The 17,938-nt window shown below is 26.7% G+C and overlaps 4 protein-coding genes and 1 long non-coding RNA gene across 5 annotated transcripts; 1 reads left to right on the top strand and 4 right to left on the bottom strand.

Annotated features, from left to right (window-relative positions):
* Nucleotides 1-60: 60 nt before the first annotated feature.
* On the bottom strand, nucleotides 61-1,366 carry LOC118068637 (uncharacterized). The gene is made up of 3 exons (XR_004690528.1): nucleotides 775-1,366; nucleotides 445-652; nucleotides 61-319 (listed from the first exon to the last, which is right to left on the bottom strand). It is a non-coding gene; the product is annotated as an uncharacterized lncRNA (long non-coding RNA).
* Nucleotides 1,367-2,624: 1,258 nt separating this feature from the next.
* Nucleotides 2,625-6,831, bottom strand: LOC118068681 (nardilysin-like). Its single transcript, XM_035086285.1, has 9 exons — nucleotides 6,390-6,831; nucleotides 6,170-6,279; nucleotides 5,936-6,102; nucleotides 5,741-5,854; nucleotides 5,476-5,671; nucleotides 4,185-5,403; nucleotides 3,824-4,108; nucleotides 3,381-3,759; nucleotides 2,625-3,308 (listed from the first exon to the last, which is right to left on the bottom strand). Exons 1-9 carry the CDS (start codon nucleotides 6,662-6,664, stop codon nucleotides 2,634-2,636), a joined length of 3,420 nt encoding a protein of 1,139 aa, XP_034942176.1. The 5' UTR covers nucleotides 6,665-6,831; the 3' UTR covers nucleotides 2,625-2,633.
* A 102-nt stretch (nucleotides 6,832-6,933) lies between these two features.
* On the bottom strand, nucleotides 6,934-9,352 carry LOC118068686 (uncharacterized). Its single transcript, XM_035086299.1, has 7 exons — nucleotides 9,100-9,352; nucleotides 8,775-9,019; nucleotides 8,475-8,701; nucleotides 8,071-8,394; nucleotides 7,807-7,995; nucleotides 7,490-7,731; nucleotides 6,934-7,414 (listed from the first exon to the last, which is right to left on the bottom strand). The coding sequence occupies exons 1-7, from the start codon at nucleotides 9,186-9,188 to the stop codon at nucleotides 6,985-6,987; spliced, it is 1,746 nt and encodes a 581-aa protein (XP_034942190.1). The 5' UTR covers nucleotides 9,189-9,352; the 3' UTR covers nucleotides 6,934-6,984.
* Nucleotides 9,353-9,504: 152 nt separating this feature from the next.
* LOC118068369 (mpv17-like protein 2) lies at nucleotides 9,505-10,353 on the top strand. Its single transcript, XM_035085711.1, has 2 exons — nucleotides 9,505-9,780; nucleotides 9,852-10,353. Exons 1-2 carry the CDS (start codon nucleotides 9,622-9,624, stop codon nucleotides 10,278-10,280), a joined length of 588 nt encoding a protein of 195 aa, XP_034941602.1. The 5' UTR covers nucleotides 9,505-9,621; the 3' UTR covers nucleotides 10,281-10,353.
* Nucleotides 10,354-12,443: 2,090 nt separating this feature from the next.
* Nucleotides 12,444-17,702, bottom strand: LOC118069194 (constitutive coactivator of PPAR-gamma-like protein 1 homolog). The gene is made up of 14 exons (XM_035087145.1): nucleotides 17,589-17,702; nucleotides 16,498-16,946; nucleotides 16,248-16,420; nucleotides 16,064-16,177; nucleotides 15,455-15,971; nucleotides 14,736-15,398; nucleotides 14,503-14,641; nucleotides 14,314-14,439; nucleotides 14,118-14,235; nucleotides 13,695-14,031; nucleotides 13,360-13,616; nucleotides 13,061-13,156; nucleotides 12,873-12,988; nucleotides 12,444-12,793 (listed from the first exon to the last, which is right to left on the bottom strand). The coding sequence occupies exons 2-14, from the start codon at nucleotides 16,712-16,714 to the stop codon at nucleotides 12,631-12,633; spliced, it is 3,036 nt and encodes a 1,011-aa protein (XP_034943036.1). The 5' UTR covers nucleotides 16,715-16,946; nucleotides 17,589-17,702; the 3' UTR covers nucleotides 12,444-12,630.
* Nucleotides 17,703-17,938: the final 236 nt, after the last annotated feature.

Genomic DNA, 17,938 nt, shown 5'->3' with positions numbered 1-17,938 from the left:
TTATTTTTAGTAACTTTGTTAAAAAAAAAAAAAAAAAAAAGTATTCATATGAATATATTTTATAAATCCTTGAATCAATGACACTGATGTTCAATTCATGAATAAAGTTGCTAATAAATGTTATACAACAATTAATTCAACACAATAAGGGTTTAAATTTGATTGTACCACATAAGCCACATTTGGTCAGAAAGGGTGCAACCTCATGATCTTGGCCAGCCTTCGTGAAGACCGCGCCCACGCATTTTCAACAGGATTACAGAAGAGTCCAAGAGTATCTTAGTTTTGTCTTTTAAATAATTAGACCAAGACTTGAATTCTATATTATTTAAAAAAAAAAAAATTATAAATATTTTATCCATAAATAATTATCTCAATAAAATTATATTTATTACCATTAAAACTTGATGTTATGAATTATTTATTAAATCCATTATCGATTACCTTTGTTCCAGCTCATTATGTACACAATAAGTCCAAAAAATGTAGATATTATTCATCATGGTGTACATATTAATAGTACATAGCAGTGCGTTCACATCAAATAAAAGAGAAACCACCCACGCATCTTGAACAGGGCTACATCAATCGTCAAAAAGTATTATATTTATGTATACATAAATATGTAGTTAAATCTAATTAATTATATACACTGTAAACAATAATATACTCATTAAATATACCATTAATTCATATTTATTTAATAATTAATATCATCACTTAAAAATTCTATTTTTTAGAAACTACTGAAACAACAACATCGTTCACACTTACTTGACTAGAATTACACAAGTTGTATCACATATAGAAGGATGTTTATCAACAGCTTGGTTTGTTTTGATTTCATTGACGAAAATTCCAATTAAATCCACTGCCTGTATTTCATTTCCAAACTTTACACGGAAATATTTCAATACCGACTGATCCTCATCAATTATCTGAAACTAAGGTTATTTCTTTTTTCGGAGTCATGACACAACCATAAAAATAAACATACTTCTCACCTTATAGAATTCAAAATATAGATGACATAAACTCTTCAATAATCAATATCCCATGCGAAGTATTTATTGAATTTTTAATAGAAATATTGATAAAATATTATTGATACAATTTTCTCGGAATAGTTAATCTAAAAATCATTTAATCTCCTCCATCTGTAATATGTGTCTCTGATTCTTAGAGTTTCCCGCCCTATAACCTCCTCTATACCCTTATTCTCCTGCTATATTGTTGTAACAGAGTTGTTTACACTGCGCATGTAATATCAACAAATTTTTACTTTGTACTTCATTGACAAAAGTATTTATTATTCTAAAATTCAATTAGTCAATTTTTTGTGTACTCCAATGACCAATCAAGTAAATATTATGACAGATATTGATGTATAAATATGTTGTGCATTGGTACTTATTGAACCTTGTAACAGAGCAATTGTTATTGAAGTCTCTACTACTGTTGTAAGTATTTTATTTAATCACAAATTAGTGGATAATAAATTATATTTATTTATTTACACATCTTCATAATATTTGTAAACACTTTTTATTTTATTCAGTCTTATTTAGAGATCATTAATCCTGATAATGGAATAAAATAAATCATTTATTTACTAATTAGCTTTGGTCCATTGAGTTCTAAATGTGGAGACTACGTAATCAGGATTACAGCGAATCCAAGGAGGATTTAGAATCCTTATAATGGATAAGCTCAACTCCTATATATTCAGACTAACAAGTTTAATACTAAATTTAATACATATACTCCGAGTCCCATTCTGTTATCCTGACCCTTGTCGTCTGACTTCTTATTAATATGCTAATTTCAAACTAATGTAGTCGTTTTACTGAAAAGGATTTCCTTTTTATTCATTTTTATCTATACTTATTTAATACCAGCAAAATTTAATATTTAGTAATTGTATAGAATATATTGTTATATAATAAAACATGATTATATCAGACATGAATAAAAAAAAAACAAGCAAATAATGTAAAGAAATATTTTGAAAACTTGTTCATTTTAAAAAGTAGTTTGAATAAACGTAAATTTATTTAATTTATATACTTCTTATTATTATATTGTCATCTTTAAACGAAAATCACGTGTTATATAATACACCTAAGATCAGGAGATTATAAAAGTCTAGACGTAAGTATCGTATACGGTATCCTATGGATCCCAAATTTTAACAGGAAGCAACTTATTGCGATAATTATAGGTAAATAAACGAGTGCATTTGTGGACAGAAATTTTTTACACTTATTATAAATTAGAAATTTATTTTGAATTCTAAAAAAAAAAAATGTTTTATGTAAATTATTGTGTCAAATGTTATATGTTAAAGAAAAAAAAATTGGCTATAAAAATAATTGTAGCTATAAATAACCTGAATATATTCATCTCTGTCTCATTCGGAGTTTTTATAAATAATATTACATAATGGTCAGTTCAGAGAAACTTCAACGAGTAATATAAGATTGGCATAAGCAACAAGTATTGAATAAATTTTCCATACATATTTTTACGTAAAAAAGGAATGACGATAAAAATATTTTAATAAATAAATATATCAATTAATAATATTATTGATATAAAATCAAATTTTTTAATTTCATTCACATTACATTATATCATTGATCAGCATTATATACTGGATAAGCAAAGAGTTTATTTTTAAATTTTTCAATATCTTTTATATATTCATTATAAGGCCTTAAATCATTGAGACTATTTTCAGATTTATCCAAAAATTCAATAACCAATTTGTTATGATGATTTTCAGCATCAGATATAATTTCTGCATCAATGTTATTTTCATTTTTATTTACTTGGTCTGAGCACTGTTGTTTTTTAGATCCAACAATTTGTATTGATAATTTTTTTGAATTTCCCTTGTTTAAAATAAATGCTCTAAAACAGTCTCGAAGTTGTTGAATATCAATTCGATTAATTTCATCAATTTCTCGAGGATGTCGATCAAATACTAATTCTCCTGAGACTATTTCATTCCAGTTTCTCATAACTTCTTCTTTCAAAAAAATATCAGAACATTGTTTAATTTTTATTAGTGATTTTTTAACATTATCAAACTCTTCATTCGACATAGTATTTAGTTGATCATCAAACGATATGAGAAAGTTTTCTATTCTATTATCAATATCATCAGTTGTGAATTTATCAGCCTGTGTACAAACTGTTATTGAATACCCAAGAAGACCATAAGTATCTCTTATTAAACAATATACATCATAGCCAAGTTGTTGTTGAGTTCGCAATTGATTGAATAATGGCTCTTCCATAATCATCTGTAATAATCAATTAACATTATTAATATTTTATTTCAACATAAGATATATAAAATTATCATTTATACTTACAGCGAGTAATTCAATCATAACATATAAAGATATAGATTTCAAATTAATTTGATAATAATTAAGAACTAAAGAGTTCGAATCCATTTGATTGAAATTTTTTAATCGGCAACAGGTTGATTCACTTGGTAATGAAAGAAATCGTGTTTGTGGCATGGTATTTGGTAACAAAGGACCACAATTGAGCTGAGAAAAAACATCCAAAGTATTTTTAATAACATCATCTTGACTCATATTTCCCTGTACGAGGCTTTTAATATATAAATGGTTAGAAAAATATTTCATAAAATGCTTAAATTCATTAAAGGAAATACTGTTTATTGCATCATATTTTTCTGTTGCAGTCCATTTGGTCAACATTAAAATAGACAACCTTATTTGCCTAAAAGAAAAATGTGATGTTAGTATATGGTATTGGTAGTTACATAATATTTATTATCACATACTTTTCCAATTTATAACGCTTCAAAGTGGTATTGTAGTATTCTTTCAATAGCTCTGATTTAAAAATCTGGAATAGATCTTCACTGATGAGTTCAGAGCTGTTAGCAATATAGCTCATACTTGTTTTAAATAATAATGGCAGTTTTTGATTAAACCCAGATATTTCCATCACCACACCTTGCCTATTAGTATGAAGACCAAATTTTAATTTGGCTGCTGTTGCTGGGTATAATTCTTCCATGAGTAATTGGTTTAGTATCATCACCATCAAGTCACCCATTGCAGCTCTAGAAATTAAATTTAATGAATAAATGTTGAAATAATGGTCGATTATATTTTTAGCACAATATAAGAATACAATACCCATCAGGAGATGTCGTCATCAATGGAGATATTAGTTGAAAATACATATAACATTCTGGTAATCTAAATTTAGCATCAGGCTTGTACCAAATTTCATACAAATTATCTTGATAAATTTTCTTCGGATACTGATAGGTTTCGTTCAATGGAATTAGCGTAAAATCATCGGTTAAATATAAATTAACTTCTGGTAAATGAAATTCCGGATAAGGTTTTATTTCTTTCCAACAATTGATCCATTCTTTTGGAATATCTTCATCAATATACTTAGTATTGAACCAAGTTTCCGTTTTAGTCAGCATATCATCATTGAACTGTTTATTAAAGATGAGTATATTCATATTTTCAGGAGTTAAAAAACTCATACAATTTTTAATAGCTTCTGGATCATACTCAAAATAAAGATCACTTCCTGTAATATAATCAGATGGTGCATAAAAATGCATTTTTTCACAAAGATATTGGACATAGCCAAATGGAGGTACATCATCAATGAATTTAAAATTGATATTTTCAATAGTTTGTATTTCATCGTATATTCTTTTTTGTGGGCCTAGTTTTTGAAGCATGTTAATATATGAATATACAGCGTCTAAAATTTCTTTTAAATGCTTATAACCCTCATTAGTAAGAAAAAGTGATAAACTAAAAAGTGCATACATTGAACTATGCTCAAAACCACTTTCACTATTTCCACATAAGATTTCTAAGCACCACATTTTTTTTCGTAAATAATTTATCAAAGATCCTTTGCCTTCATGACCAATTATCCAAGATAGATACTGATGTGGTTTTACTTTATAAAGGTGATGTAAAGGTGGCATTACCCATGTCATTTCTACTTGACAAACATCTTTAATCGGTTTAATTTTATAAATTCGCCGAAAACTAGTTGTATCAAATGATTTAGTTCCAACATAATTGCTAAAATTATCTCCTGGTAAATTATTACTAGGAATACTTGAGAAACACTTTTTGACATACTCCTCTAATGTGTCAAGTGATAATTTTGCTTGAACTGTTAACGTCATTCGATGAGCACTGTAATGACGAACACGGAAATCATGGAGACTTTTGTATAATTCATCTTCTGTAATATTATCTCGGAGTGTTTTCAAATTACCCCATGTAAATTTAGTAGCTGGATATCCTGACTGTGCTAAACTACAGAACAATTGTTCTTTTCGAGATGAATCTGAAGGCAAAGCCATCTGAAATTCTGATATTTAATAAATATGTATTTCTTTGATTTTTTTTATATATATTTTAGATGAAAATCATGATGACATACCACTTTCTACTGCTTCACGTTCACGTGAAATGGCATCTCGTAACATTAATGGAGAAATGAAGAATTGTGCAAAACGATCAAGAGCATCAAAGAAATGTTTTTCAACAACTTCGAAATAAAATATTGTATGCTCTGGTTCAGTAGATGCATTATCATGTCCTCCACATTTTTGAATGAAAGAATCAAAATCATTCTCCTAGTAAAACATTAAAATACAATGAAAATAAAATAAAATTTAATTACAGTGCATTTTGTAAATACTTACTTTAGGATATTTTTCTGATCCCATGAATACCATGTGCTCTAAAAAGTGAGCTAAACCTGGTACTTCTGGAGGATCACTGAAACTTCCTACACCTACACATAATCCACATGCCGCCTGGAATGAATTCAGTAAATCGAATGAGAAGCATTATCATATTGGGATGTTATTTATTTTTGATAAATGAATGATGATTACCATTTTGACTTCTTTGTTTGATGATAAAATTTTCTTTTTCATCTTTTTTAAATTAATTTCATCATCAGAGTTTTCTTCGTCATTTCCACCATTCTCTGATAAAATTTCATCATCAGAATCAGACTCATCATCGCTGTCTGCTGCTGATGACGCTGCTGATGATTCTTCTGTTGGTTAAATAATAAAATTAAAATATGCTTAGAGAAATGACATAGATAATTAAGAAATATTTACCATCATCGTGTGATAAAAGAGCTTTTTGATCATCTGTACTATTAGTATTGGCACATCTATCAACATCAGCAATTAGAAGCGCTGTCAATCCATTCTCAAGCTGAATTACTCTACATAAAATAATTATAATTTTTAATTTATAGTAATAATTATTATTCAAATGAATAAATTATTTATAAAAAAGTGTATATTTATTTTTTATACAGAAAAAAATTTTTACCTGTATTGTTTTTTATCACTTTCAGATTTTGTTGGGGTTTCTAAGTATTTAACCTCTTTTACAATATCATTTGAATTTTCTGATGACTTAGAAGTTGCATTATTTTTCGGTTTATCACAAATTAACGTGCTCGGCATTTTACTTGAACTTGTAAAAGGTTTACTATCAATATTATTACAATTTAATTTAATTCTCTTTGTCAATGGTTCTCTCTGAAATAAGTCGCGAGGCATTATCCGTTTAAAACAATAATTTAGAATGTGCTTCATAAACATATCATAATTCAAGTAGTAAGCTTCATTAATTATATCGTTTACACATCGAATAAATGAAAAAAATCGATCACCTTAACTGGAAAAAATGTGTAAAAATTTATTCTCTACTTTTTTATATTTGGATAAATTTAAAATAACCGTACAATTTGTAGGTATACAGATTACCTTATCCTATGAGGTAACTAACGGATTTTTTTTTTAATTTTTTGACAACGTCGGTTACATAATTATTATTTAAACTTATATTGATGGAAAAAAATATACATATATTAAATAAATTCTATTTAATATTATATAAACAATTACAAAAGAATAGTGACTTATTTATTTTTTTGAATCACATATATTACTGTGGTATAACGTTTAATCCACTCAGGAAATGTTGTTTTATAAACAACATTTTCCATAATTGTCATTACTGATTGCATAGATTGATGAGCCCATATGTCATATAAAGAATCCAATTGTTCAAGTTCCTTGTGACATTTATCACTCAAGAACATGGCATTATCAAGCAACTCTATAACATCAATATCTTTTTTCGCTACGATTGGATTGGCAGTTTTTGATATTGCTGTTATTAATTCTTCAATCGAATTTAATTCGCACTTTTGTTGCTTGAATAATTTATTCATCGATATATATTTTAAACAATTAATTATATAATAAATTGGAGTTTGGTAAACTGGCACAAAAATTGATAACGTCGGTGTAGTTAGTAAAGCATTGCTCATACATTGTAGTGTATGTCTAAAATAAATATGAATATATTATTACGATAATTAAATGCAGAATTTTGTTTTATCAATTATAGACTTAAATTACCTGTAAGGATTTTTAATATTAATCAGCATGATTTTATCTAAAGCATTGATATTCAAGTTTTTATAAAATTCATCAATTTCCGTATTAATAAATAAGTTTAACCACTCCGTATTATGATTAGAATTAGATAAAACCATTATGTTATTTAGTGAAGTCATTAATAAATTTTTCAGATGAAAAATAAATTGAGCACTAGGCTTCAAACGTATTAATGAGTTTTGGAATTTCTTTACACAATCAGTCTGGAATAAAAAGCGTATAAAAATTATTTAGTAAGAGAAATAAATAATATTCATTCGAATATATATAAAATGTACCATCTGAGCTGTAGTTTCTTGAATATTACAGGATAATTGACTGTATCGAATGCGTAAATTTTCCTCTTCATTGTTAATATTTTTAAAAAAATGGATATAATGTTTCAAAATGGCTCGTCTTCTTTCTAATAATGAACTTTGAACAATAATTTCTAACCAGTCATTAAAAACTTTATTTTCATCACATAGCTGTAATCAAGATTTTTAATTTTAAATTGATTGTTATTGTAGAATTTTTATTTTAATATATATTTATTTACTTACCAGTATTTTTTCGATATAATCTACTCCAGAATTACGGTATTTTTCACTGCTGTAAGTATATTTTACTATTTCTGCTGCATTTAAAATATGTTTACTATAAACTCTTGCTAGTTCAATATTATGATAACTATTAATTTTATTATCTTCCTGAATTTCTTCATCATTTTTTATTGAATTCAAATTTTCTGCTCCTTCATTTCTCTCTGTTGAAGAAAGTTCTAAGTGTGTTACTTTGTTAGTGTCTTGGATACGCTTATTTAACAGCCATTTCCACAATTCCAAAATAGAGATTGATCCTAAATCCTTCGATATTTGTTGCCAAGCCTGTTAAAATATACAACGGAGTATGCAGTTAGAAATAATTCGTTTATATCAAATAAATACAAGTTGTTTTATCTACATACCTCTCGTTTATCTTCTCTACAAGAAATAGTACCCACTGAAGCAATAATTTGATTCATAACAGCTTCATTAATATTATTATTTTCAGATGGTTGTAAATGGTGACATTCTGATAATAATTCATTGCATGTATTCATGTCTCTCTTAATATCATCATGTTTGAAATGTATAATCATTTTTTTTACCTTGATTGACTTTTTTAATGCATTCAATTTAGCTATTTTGCAACCTATAATAATAGTTATTATGATATAAAATAAGTTATTCCTCAAAAATATTATTTTTTATACATCTGTACATACTTTTTGGTTGAACAGATTGAATCTCTTGATCATATTCACTTTCAATCTTTGTCAAACGTTCTTTGATTTTATTCCTTTCAAATCTTAATTTATTGATATTGTTGATATGTTCAATTGATGCTACTTTTATTTTGTTTTTTAAATAATACAATAAAATATTCTTTCGTGTTTCAAGAACATCATTAATAGGTAGAGATCGTGAGGAAATTTCATCCCAGGCAAAGCTTACAACACCACAGTTTAACCTAAAATCAAGTTAATCTATCAATTTTTATAATAAATTATTTATAATTAAAAAAAAATGTTAGCTTTTTATTTTACTTACAACGATTTTTCGTGCTCTTGAAAACTTTCTATTAAAGGACATCCTAAATGTTGAGACCATTCGAAATTATCCAGTGACACTTTATCCATTATTGTTTATTGTTTTGGAGCATTCAAACAATACATATGTTTATATACAGAATTGTGAAAATTGAAGAGAGTAATAATTTATAATTTTTGTATATTAATTATGAATAATTATAAGAATAATAGAGGCTTTCGAAGAAAAATAGTATTTATTGACATTCCACCGGTGTCGCATAAGGACATTTTCAGATGTGCCAAAATATTCAAGTGGCGACCTCGATAAAATTTCGGTCAAACTAAATACTATTTGTTCGATTGTCGATAACTTTTATTGTAACCTCAAAATATGTTTTACAATTATTACGATATCTAGAGAACTGAATATTTTTTGATAATCTGAATCACATGTATCGATCAATTATTTAAAAACACGTAAATAAATTTATTTATAAAACTAGATATAAAAGTAATTGAAATATTTAATTATCTCATTACTATGAATATTGCTAGAGGATTTAGTTCAATAATCAATCATGCTCAAGTGTTGAAAGAATTTTTATTTTCACCGAAATGTTTACTGTATACAAACATTGGAATTTCTATATCACTATCTGCAACAGGAGATGTTTTAGAACAACATTATGAAATTTTAAAGGTAGTATAAATAGAACAAAAGTTTAAATGATTTCTGTTATGTCATAAATTTTATTTTAATGATATACACAGGGTGATATAGAACGATGGAGGTTAAAAAGAACATGTCACATGGCATTATCAGGAATGACAGTGGGAATTATTTGTCATTATTGGTACCAATTTTTAGATGCTAGACTGCCTGGAAAAACTATAAGTATTGTGTTAAAAAAAACTGTTATTGACCAACTCGTATGTTCACCACTTTACATAGGAATGTTTTTCATAACTCTTGGAATTTTAGAAAATAAAACTTGGTATGAGTTGAAAAAAGAAATTAGAGAAAAATTTTATAAATTATACTTAGCAGAATGGATCATTTGGCCTCCAGCTCAAATTATTAATTTTTACTTTTTACCTACAAGATTTAGAGTTCTTTATGACAATACAATTTCATTAGGATATGATATTTATACCAGTCAGGTAAAACATAGTCCTGAAGTAAAGCATCATGATAGTTGATAATCAAAATAGAATTTTATCAAATTAATTCAGTGAATGATTATAAATTTTTAATGTTTAATACTATTGTAAATACTTTTAAAAATTTTGTAAATAGTATAAACAAATAAATATCATGTTTTAATTATTTAAAATAGATGATATATCTTCATTGTTATTCAATCACATGTATCTCAGGTCAGAACAAACTTCTCATCCAATTACTTTTCGGTTTTTTATTCAATTTAAATCATTTTTATTCGTTATAAAAAATAATAAATACAATTTACAATGTTATGAAAACAAAAGTATTGTTCAAAATTCAATTACAATTCGTAAAGTAGATTTATAGACTGTATAGACATATGTTAGTTTTTAAACTAATTGCTTAACGAATCATTTATGATGAATAAAATTTCGATGGATTTGCCAACAAATTAATAATATTATCTTTTCAATTAAGAAAAAAAGAAGAATGATTTAATACAAATGTTTAAATTGAATTTATATTTGATTTTTCTTGCTATTTGCAGGGCTATTTTGGTGATTATTATATTTGAATTTTTCCATTCATTAGCATAATTTTCATAATGATTATTATTTTTTGAAACTATCATTTGCATCTCTATCATTATTAGCATTATAATATAGAATGACTGACATTAAATACATCATTTAATTGTGTATTGTAATTTTTTATAAGTAAATAATCAAGTTAATAAAGTGAATAATTGATAATACTCTATTAATCTATCACTGCTCTTCGTTTGTATATTATATGATTATGTATATAATTTATTATCTATTTTTTGAATAGTATATTTAAAATATATCGGAAAAATTCGTATAATTTAATTGTAAATTGAAGAATTATTAAATTTATTTATAACGTTATTAATGAATAATATATAAATTTTTTTTCTAACTTATAGTCTTCATAGGGAACATTTATATCGATATTTAATGCATTTTTATCATAACAAATCTACAAAAATATACTGCTTTTAAATTTCCTATTCTCTTTTTTTTTCCTTTTATATTCCATTTACAATTCTACAATTAATAATAGCATTTGCAATCCTAACATCATATCTCATTTCAATGATTCTTATAGCTCTCTATGTTATTCATATCCGTGAACTTATTTTAAAAAATGTTTATATGGGTAATAAGTTACCGATATGATAATTATGCACATATAATATAAATTCTACGTGTATGAAAAGCATCAGTCTCTTTACATTAATAATGTCGTTTGTATATTTGATGTCTCGCTATTTTATACATAATATTATTAATATTTATATTTATTGTATTATATTAATATAATTAATATAATATTACAATACTTTATTATCACATGGAAGTGTACATGTGTATATATTTATATTTATAAAAATACGAGACAACTTATATTCAAACTGTGTAAAATAAGCATTTTATATAATGCTGGAAAATATACATTATATTATCCTGAAGAAATTAGTTTAATTTGTCCAATTTTAATTTATTTTTCAATGATAATTAAATATTAATAACAACTGTCTACATGTCGTCACAAAAAATGTTTTTAAATGCATACACACTTATCAGTCAAATTTACACTTGACGTTTTTTTTTTTTTTATTTATTATAACTCTGATGTACACAATTACCGAGATTTAAAAATTTTTATTATTAATATAGTATATCTGTTATTAATATATATATATAATATTTTTTTATTTTTCATCTTTCTTATTTTCTTTTTAGTCTTTTTTTTACTAATGCTATAAATAGGATAGTATATTGGCAGTGAGGATACGATACAGTATTACCTTTTTACTAATTTATTATAATTAATTTTATAATAACTTGTTAAAATTTTTTATTTTTATATTTATGCAGCTTTAATAAATGATTATTAACTGTTGTTGGCCCCATCAAAATTTATTTAGTACGCATATCGAGCTAGGATGTACTGATTAATAAATATTTAAATAATATTTATCATGATTTAGATAGAAAAATTTTTTTATATTAATAATACATAATAATTGAATACATTTTCATTTATAATGAAAATGAAACAAATAACATAATAAATCAATTAACCAAAACAAGCATTTTACAAAAATAGAAATAACATAGAAAATATTATATTTTAGTCAGGATATACACAATCAATAAAATAAAACCAAAAAATATGGAAATGAAATAATTTTTATAATTTCCAGTATTTCCTAAAAGCACACAACTGTTCGACAAACATACTCAGTGTGTTTATACTGGCTGCTTAGACGTTTCTGTTACACTCATACTAATTATCTGTTATCTATCAATATCATAGGTATTCTCAAAATTGAATAGATTGATTTAATAAAAAAATTTCTTAATTATCATTTATTGCTTGGGATACACTGAATGATGCATCGCCTTGACCTTTTTCTACAGCTTTACCAGTATGTTTTTTTTTATCAATAGTTTTACTATCAGATTGATAATTCAATTCCGCTGATATTTCTTTGGTATTGATATCTTTCACCATCAATTTACTGAATAAACATAATATAAAATAAAATTTCATAATTAAATAAAAATTAAGTATTATATTGAATCAGTAACAATACTTACGAGAACGCTTCAGCATTACATTCTGTATCAAGTCCGGTGTCACGATTACTTTTAGAATCTTTTTTAGCGTCATTGTCTGAATTCTTTTTAACTGTTGATTTTTTCTTACTCATTGGCTGTAAATAATTATTATTATGATTATCAAATTACATGAGGAATAATTATTTTATATTATTAAAATTATTAACCTTCATTTGAGTCTTTTTTCCTCGAGAAGCTAACAAATTTGAATTAGTTCCTCCACGAGTTTGGAACATTCGAGCATTTAAACGTGGAAATGGTATCTAAAATATCAATTAATTTTATCACTATCATTATTCATAATAAAATGTAACATATAGAAGTCATTAAATGTATATGAAATTCAACCAATTAATTTTCTTACCAATGTACGTAAAATCTGATGCTCCATGATAAACAAGTATAATATAATGAGTAAATACATGATAAATGAATAATTTTATATGTATAGTTGAAATTAAATTACCTGTGGTGGAAGTCGTCCTCGTAAATGACTCGGTAAAGGCTGTGGAATTCTTCCTGGCTGACCATAATTAGCTCCCCATTGGCCAACTACGACACCAGCAATTTCTAATTGTCCTCCACGTGATGGCATCGGTCTACGAATTATTTCTCGTTGAGGAATATTAGTACTTGTTCGAGCAATACGTGAACGGGATTGATTATCACTGATTGTACAGCTAACTGGAAAACCGTTCGGTGTAAATGATAATGCTCGAAAACCTATGATAAAATTAAGTATTAAGTATTTTTTTATATTAAATATAAATAAAGAAAGTATTATTAAATAAATTTAATTACTGGTAGTCAATGGCGGTGGTGGTGGAGGAGGTGGCGGTGGTGGTGGTGGTTGAGGAGGTCGTGCGAATACAGGCGTTAATCCTTCAAGAATTGCTTTTCGCATTCTTTCAACTTTTACAACTCGTTCTATGTGTCCTCCACATAATTCTAATAAATTCTTGGCAACTATCGCTCGAGCTAGGGTATGATTAAATAATTTACCATCGAAATATAGCCAAGGGCAACACATTAACCATGGAATTGGTGCACCACAAGCATCATTAGCTAAAAGCGCACTTTCCACCCCGGCCATAAATAATGAAGCAAGTTGAACACCTCGGAATGTAACTAAAGGAAGCTACATTGTGTGTAAAAATGGAAAGATTATTTTTCTTTACATTTATATACATTTATTATGTATGATATACTGTAAAAAAAAATTACCTGAAGATCTTGAAGGTATTGAGGATTCATTAAATCTGGTGAAAATGCTTGAACAATAAAAGCATCTAATTCTTGGCGACGTAATATTTTTATTTTATCTGAGAAAGACATAATGTATCTGCAAAAAAATAATTGATGAAATTATTTGAATGTAATAAAAAGAGAAAGAATTATTTAGATTTATTAGAAGAAGTACCTTAAAACACAAGCCATCACAAGTAAATGTTGAGGAACATACGATATATTCAACATAAGTGATGTATCAGATTTCATACATGTTAAAAATCCACGTAATCGACGACGTTTATCTTCAATACTAGTTCTAAAAAAATTTGGATAACATTAAATTAATTATAAAAAATTGCTAGATAAATTATTAACTTACCCAAACCATAAACGTTGTATTGTAGGCACACCCCAGCCTACTGGTTCAGCTTTTACATATTCAGGATTTAAATAAGGATTTCCTTTAGACCATATCCATTCCTTAATTATAATATCAGGCACCTCAGTACGTTCGTTATCTAACATTCAATATATATATATATATATATATTTATTAACAAATGAATTATTTTGTTTTGTTATTATGATAAATAAATAAATGAATATATCTACCTGTTTTTTCACGATTTTTTGTAGCCATAAATATTTGATGATGTAAATTAAATACAATAGCATAAACCATTTGTCTTATTGGTCGATAAATAAGATGTATTGAGGGAAATTCTCTATGATTTTCGTCTTCTAACAGTACTGGTAATTTTATTTCTCCATTAGTGAGAATTTGATAGATATAAGGTGACATTAAACCTTTTTGATGACGTTCAGATGCCGTTCGCATGACTTCAGGTACTGTCGTTGGAATACTGATGGACTTTTCAGTTAATTTTACTGAATCAAGGACTGTTGCATGGGATGGTGAAGCAGCTGAGGAACTACTGCTGGAGCTTGATGAGCTTATCGTTAGATTATGCGAACCATTAACAGTAGGTGATGTTTGTGTTGTATGACCATTATTTTGTCCTTGCTCAGCTTGGACACTTTCTGAATCCTTAGGCAACTGCATTCCAGGTGGTTCAATGACAATTTGTGGTGAAGCTTTAGCATTTGCGGTAGCTTGATTGTACGCATTCAAGCTTTCTCTTTCACTTTCTGCTGTTTCTGATGCAAATCGAGATGATCCTAGATTACAACAGTCTTCTTCTGTAGTTGTTGTTGTTGCTGTGGTATCTATTGAATTCTGTTCAGATGTAGACGGCTTGGCTTCAGCTTTATGACCTGTAAAATATCTGTATAAATATTATGTTAATTTAAGAAAAGGAATAAGTATGTACCTTTCTGTGGTTTGATAGTTTTATAGTGCAAAAATCCTTCTTTAGTGCCGTTTATATAATATTGGACGGATTGATGAAACTTTGAACACCGAGAATCTGACAACGAACCAAATACCTTCTGAGCAACGACATCTTTTTCAATTGATGGAAGATCTTTAACAAACTCAGCTATTAATTTAATAGAATGATCAATATTTGTCTTATTTGGACCAGTAATATTGATATTCAATTTTTTATAAAAGTCAGATAAATCTTGTTCATTAAGAATGAAATTCCCTAACAGAGCAGCAAATACAGGCATTTTATCATGAGTTATTCCCAGAGATTTTACGACTTCACTTATAATATATTCCTTTGTATCTAATGATCCTTTATATGTTAACTTTAGTTGTTCTGAAGAAAAATATCGAGGTGGATCAAATGCTGCATATTCACCATCATCGGCAATAAGACCATGAAAATTATTTTCACGACAGTAGGCGATCACTTCTTGATGATGATCGTCCATACTACACATCTATTCATATATATTTGTATCAATTATTTCAATTCTTAATAGAATTAATAGCATATGACATTTAGTTAAATATTTATTTTCTCCCTACATACCACAGATATTTTTAAATGACGTAAAGCCATTCGTAGACTTGTTCGTAAACAAGCTGGAGGAGTCCACCAAATTTTTGGTGGTGGTGTTCCTTTCGTTGTGATATGCTTCAAAACCTATTAAAAAATTTCTTTTTATAAGGTTGTTTTATTCATTAGAAAATATTGTATGGGTGTATTTTCTTACATTATTCACTTTCAAGCGAGTTTCTAATTGTTGATGAATCCATTCCGATCGACGGGGTAATTCATTACAACCATTGAAAAAAACTACTAATTCAACTCCCGATAATTCGATTGCTTGGATAAGAATTGCAAGAAACTGGAGCATGCGATTCCATTGTCCACCACATGCCCAATCTGTAATGAAAAAAATTTATAAGATGAAAATTTAATTTTATAAATTTTAAAGTTTCATATCTAATGAAAATACATACCTGAAAAATATCCGCCATAGAGTCTATCAAGACAACATTCACCATCTAAGACGAGTCGTAATATTGCTGATGGATGCAATGGTGCTTGAAGCTTATTCATACGATTACGTTGTTGTCTTTGCATTAATTGACGGGCTATTTTTAACAAATCTACGGGTACTGTACCACCAGGTACACAATTACTATCCAAGAATGTTTGTAAATCTTGTATCCCCATGATTACAATTAATTGTAATTCAATTCAAAGATATATTTATTCTTATTTTTCTTTATCTTTGTTTAAACTTTGATTTCTTTATTTATGATTCTTTTTTGAATCTTTATTTTAATTATTAATCAATACTTTATTTTTGCAGTTTATTTTGCCAATTAATTTAATATTATTAATTCACCAAATGTCCTTTTATTTTGACGTCAAATTTTTAGGAACTTTTCGTTTAACTTGAAATCTATAAAAAAAAATAAGTTTTATGTACTTACATTCTATATATATAAAAATTTCTATCTATTATTAGAATTTTTTAATAGCTATTAAGTAAGGAAGAAAGAAAAAAGATAAAATTACTTATAATAAAAGAGGACAAGATAAAAAAAAAACTTTATGCTGTTTTTATATGTATATTAATGGGGATAACAATATATTATTTATTATAAATAGTACAAAATAGATTTTATGAATCAATAATAGCAATATTAGAGACAAAATTTTAAAATAATTATTCTCTATACGTATATGTGTGCGTGATTAATTTTCAATATGTGTTAATACATTGTTGTCAAAAAAACTTTGATATTTTATATAAAAATTGACAAAATAATGACACAATAATAAATATTACATGAAATTTAACGTAGAAAAAAAAATAAATTTGTTCGTAATTAATAACGAATATTAGATTTGATAAACCGGCATGGCGAAGTTAGATCAAAATGAGTGTTGAATAGAGAAATAGAGATAGTAACTAATAATTAGAATAAAAATTTTATCGGACTCGTGACCATTTCTCTAATAATACGATGTCCAATCAATAATTAACAAGTGACAATTAGTTATTATTTTCTAGTTTAACCATTAACGTTCCAATACTCACATTAAATCCAGAAAAATCGTCATTGTGAGACTCCAATAAGAGGAACTGAAATAACACACCAAATTTGATTGTATGTACCACACTATTTATTGGTCATATTAGTATGTATATACATGTATATACAGTCATACATACAACATCTATATATATATTTCACTTATATACTTGGCGTCTTCAATACATGGAGTTACATGTGAACAACTCAGATGGTAAAAGGTTAGGCGTAGCATGAATAATGCCAGAGAGTAGCACAATGATGTATACACGTATAAAATAGAAAGGAGAGGTATATATGTGTGTGTAAACATCAACAAAACTATCTAATCAAAGTGGGGATATTTTTCGCATAC

The sequence above is a fragment of the Chelonus insularis genome, unplaced genomic scaffold (assembly GCF_013357705.1).
Source record: "Chelonus insularis isolate UGA/USDA-ARS -01 unplaced genomic scaffold, ASM1335770v1 contig_128_pilon, whole genome shotgun sequence".
NCBI classification, from domain to species: Eukaryota; Metazoa; Arthropoda; class Insecta; order Hymenoptera; family Braconidae; genus Chelonus; species Chelonus insularis.
This window is presented reverse-complemented; position numbering and strand designations above follow the sequence as displayed.

Coding starts and splice junctions, on each gene's coding strand:
- LOC118068681 (XM_035086285.1), bottom strand. CDS start 6,664: ATGTTTATGAAGCACATTCTAAATTATTGTTTTAAACGGATAATGCCT. Junction 6,280..6,389: donor AGTGATAAAAAACAATACAG/GTAAAAATTTTT, acceptor TATTTTATGTAG/AGTAATTCAGCTTGAGAATG. Junction 6,103..6,169: donor TCTTTTATCACACGATGATG/GTAAATATTTCT, acceptor TTTAACCAACAG/AAGAATCATCAGCAGCGTCA.
- LOC118069194 (XM_035087145.1), bottom strand. CDS start 16,714: ATGGGGATACAAGATTTACAAACATTCTTGGATAGTAATTGTGTACCT. Junction 16,421..16,497: donor CTATGGCGGATATTTTTCAG/GTATGTATTTTC, acceptor TTTTCATTACAG/ATTGGGCATGTGGTGGACAA. Junction 13,157..13,359: donor GAGGACGACTTCCACCACAG/GTAATTTAATTT, acceptor TTGATATTTTAG/ATACCATTTCCACGTTTAAA.
- LOC118068369 (XM_035085711.1), top strand. CDS start 9,622: ATGAATATTGCTAGAGGATTTAGTTCAATAATCAATCATGCTCAAGTG. Junction 9,781..9,851: donor AACATTATGAAATTTTAAAG/GTAGTATAAATA, acceptor TGATATACACAG/GGTGATATAGAACGATGGAG.
- LOC118068686 (XM_035086299.1), bottom strand. CDS start 9,188: ATGGATAAAGTGTCACTGGATAATTTCGAATGGTCTCAACATTTAGGA. Junction 8,702..8,774: donor TCAATCTGTTCAACCAAAAA/GTATGTACAGAT, acceptor CTATTATTATAG/GTTGCAAAATAGCTAAATTG. Junction 7,996..8,070: donor ATTATATCGAAAAAATACTG/GTAAGTAAATAA, acceptor TCTTGATTACAG/CTATGTGATGAAAATAAAGT.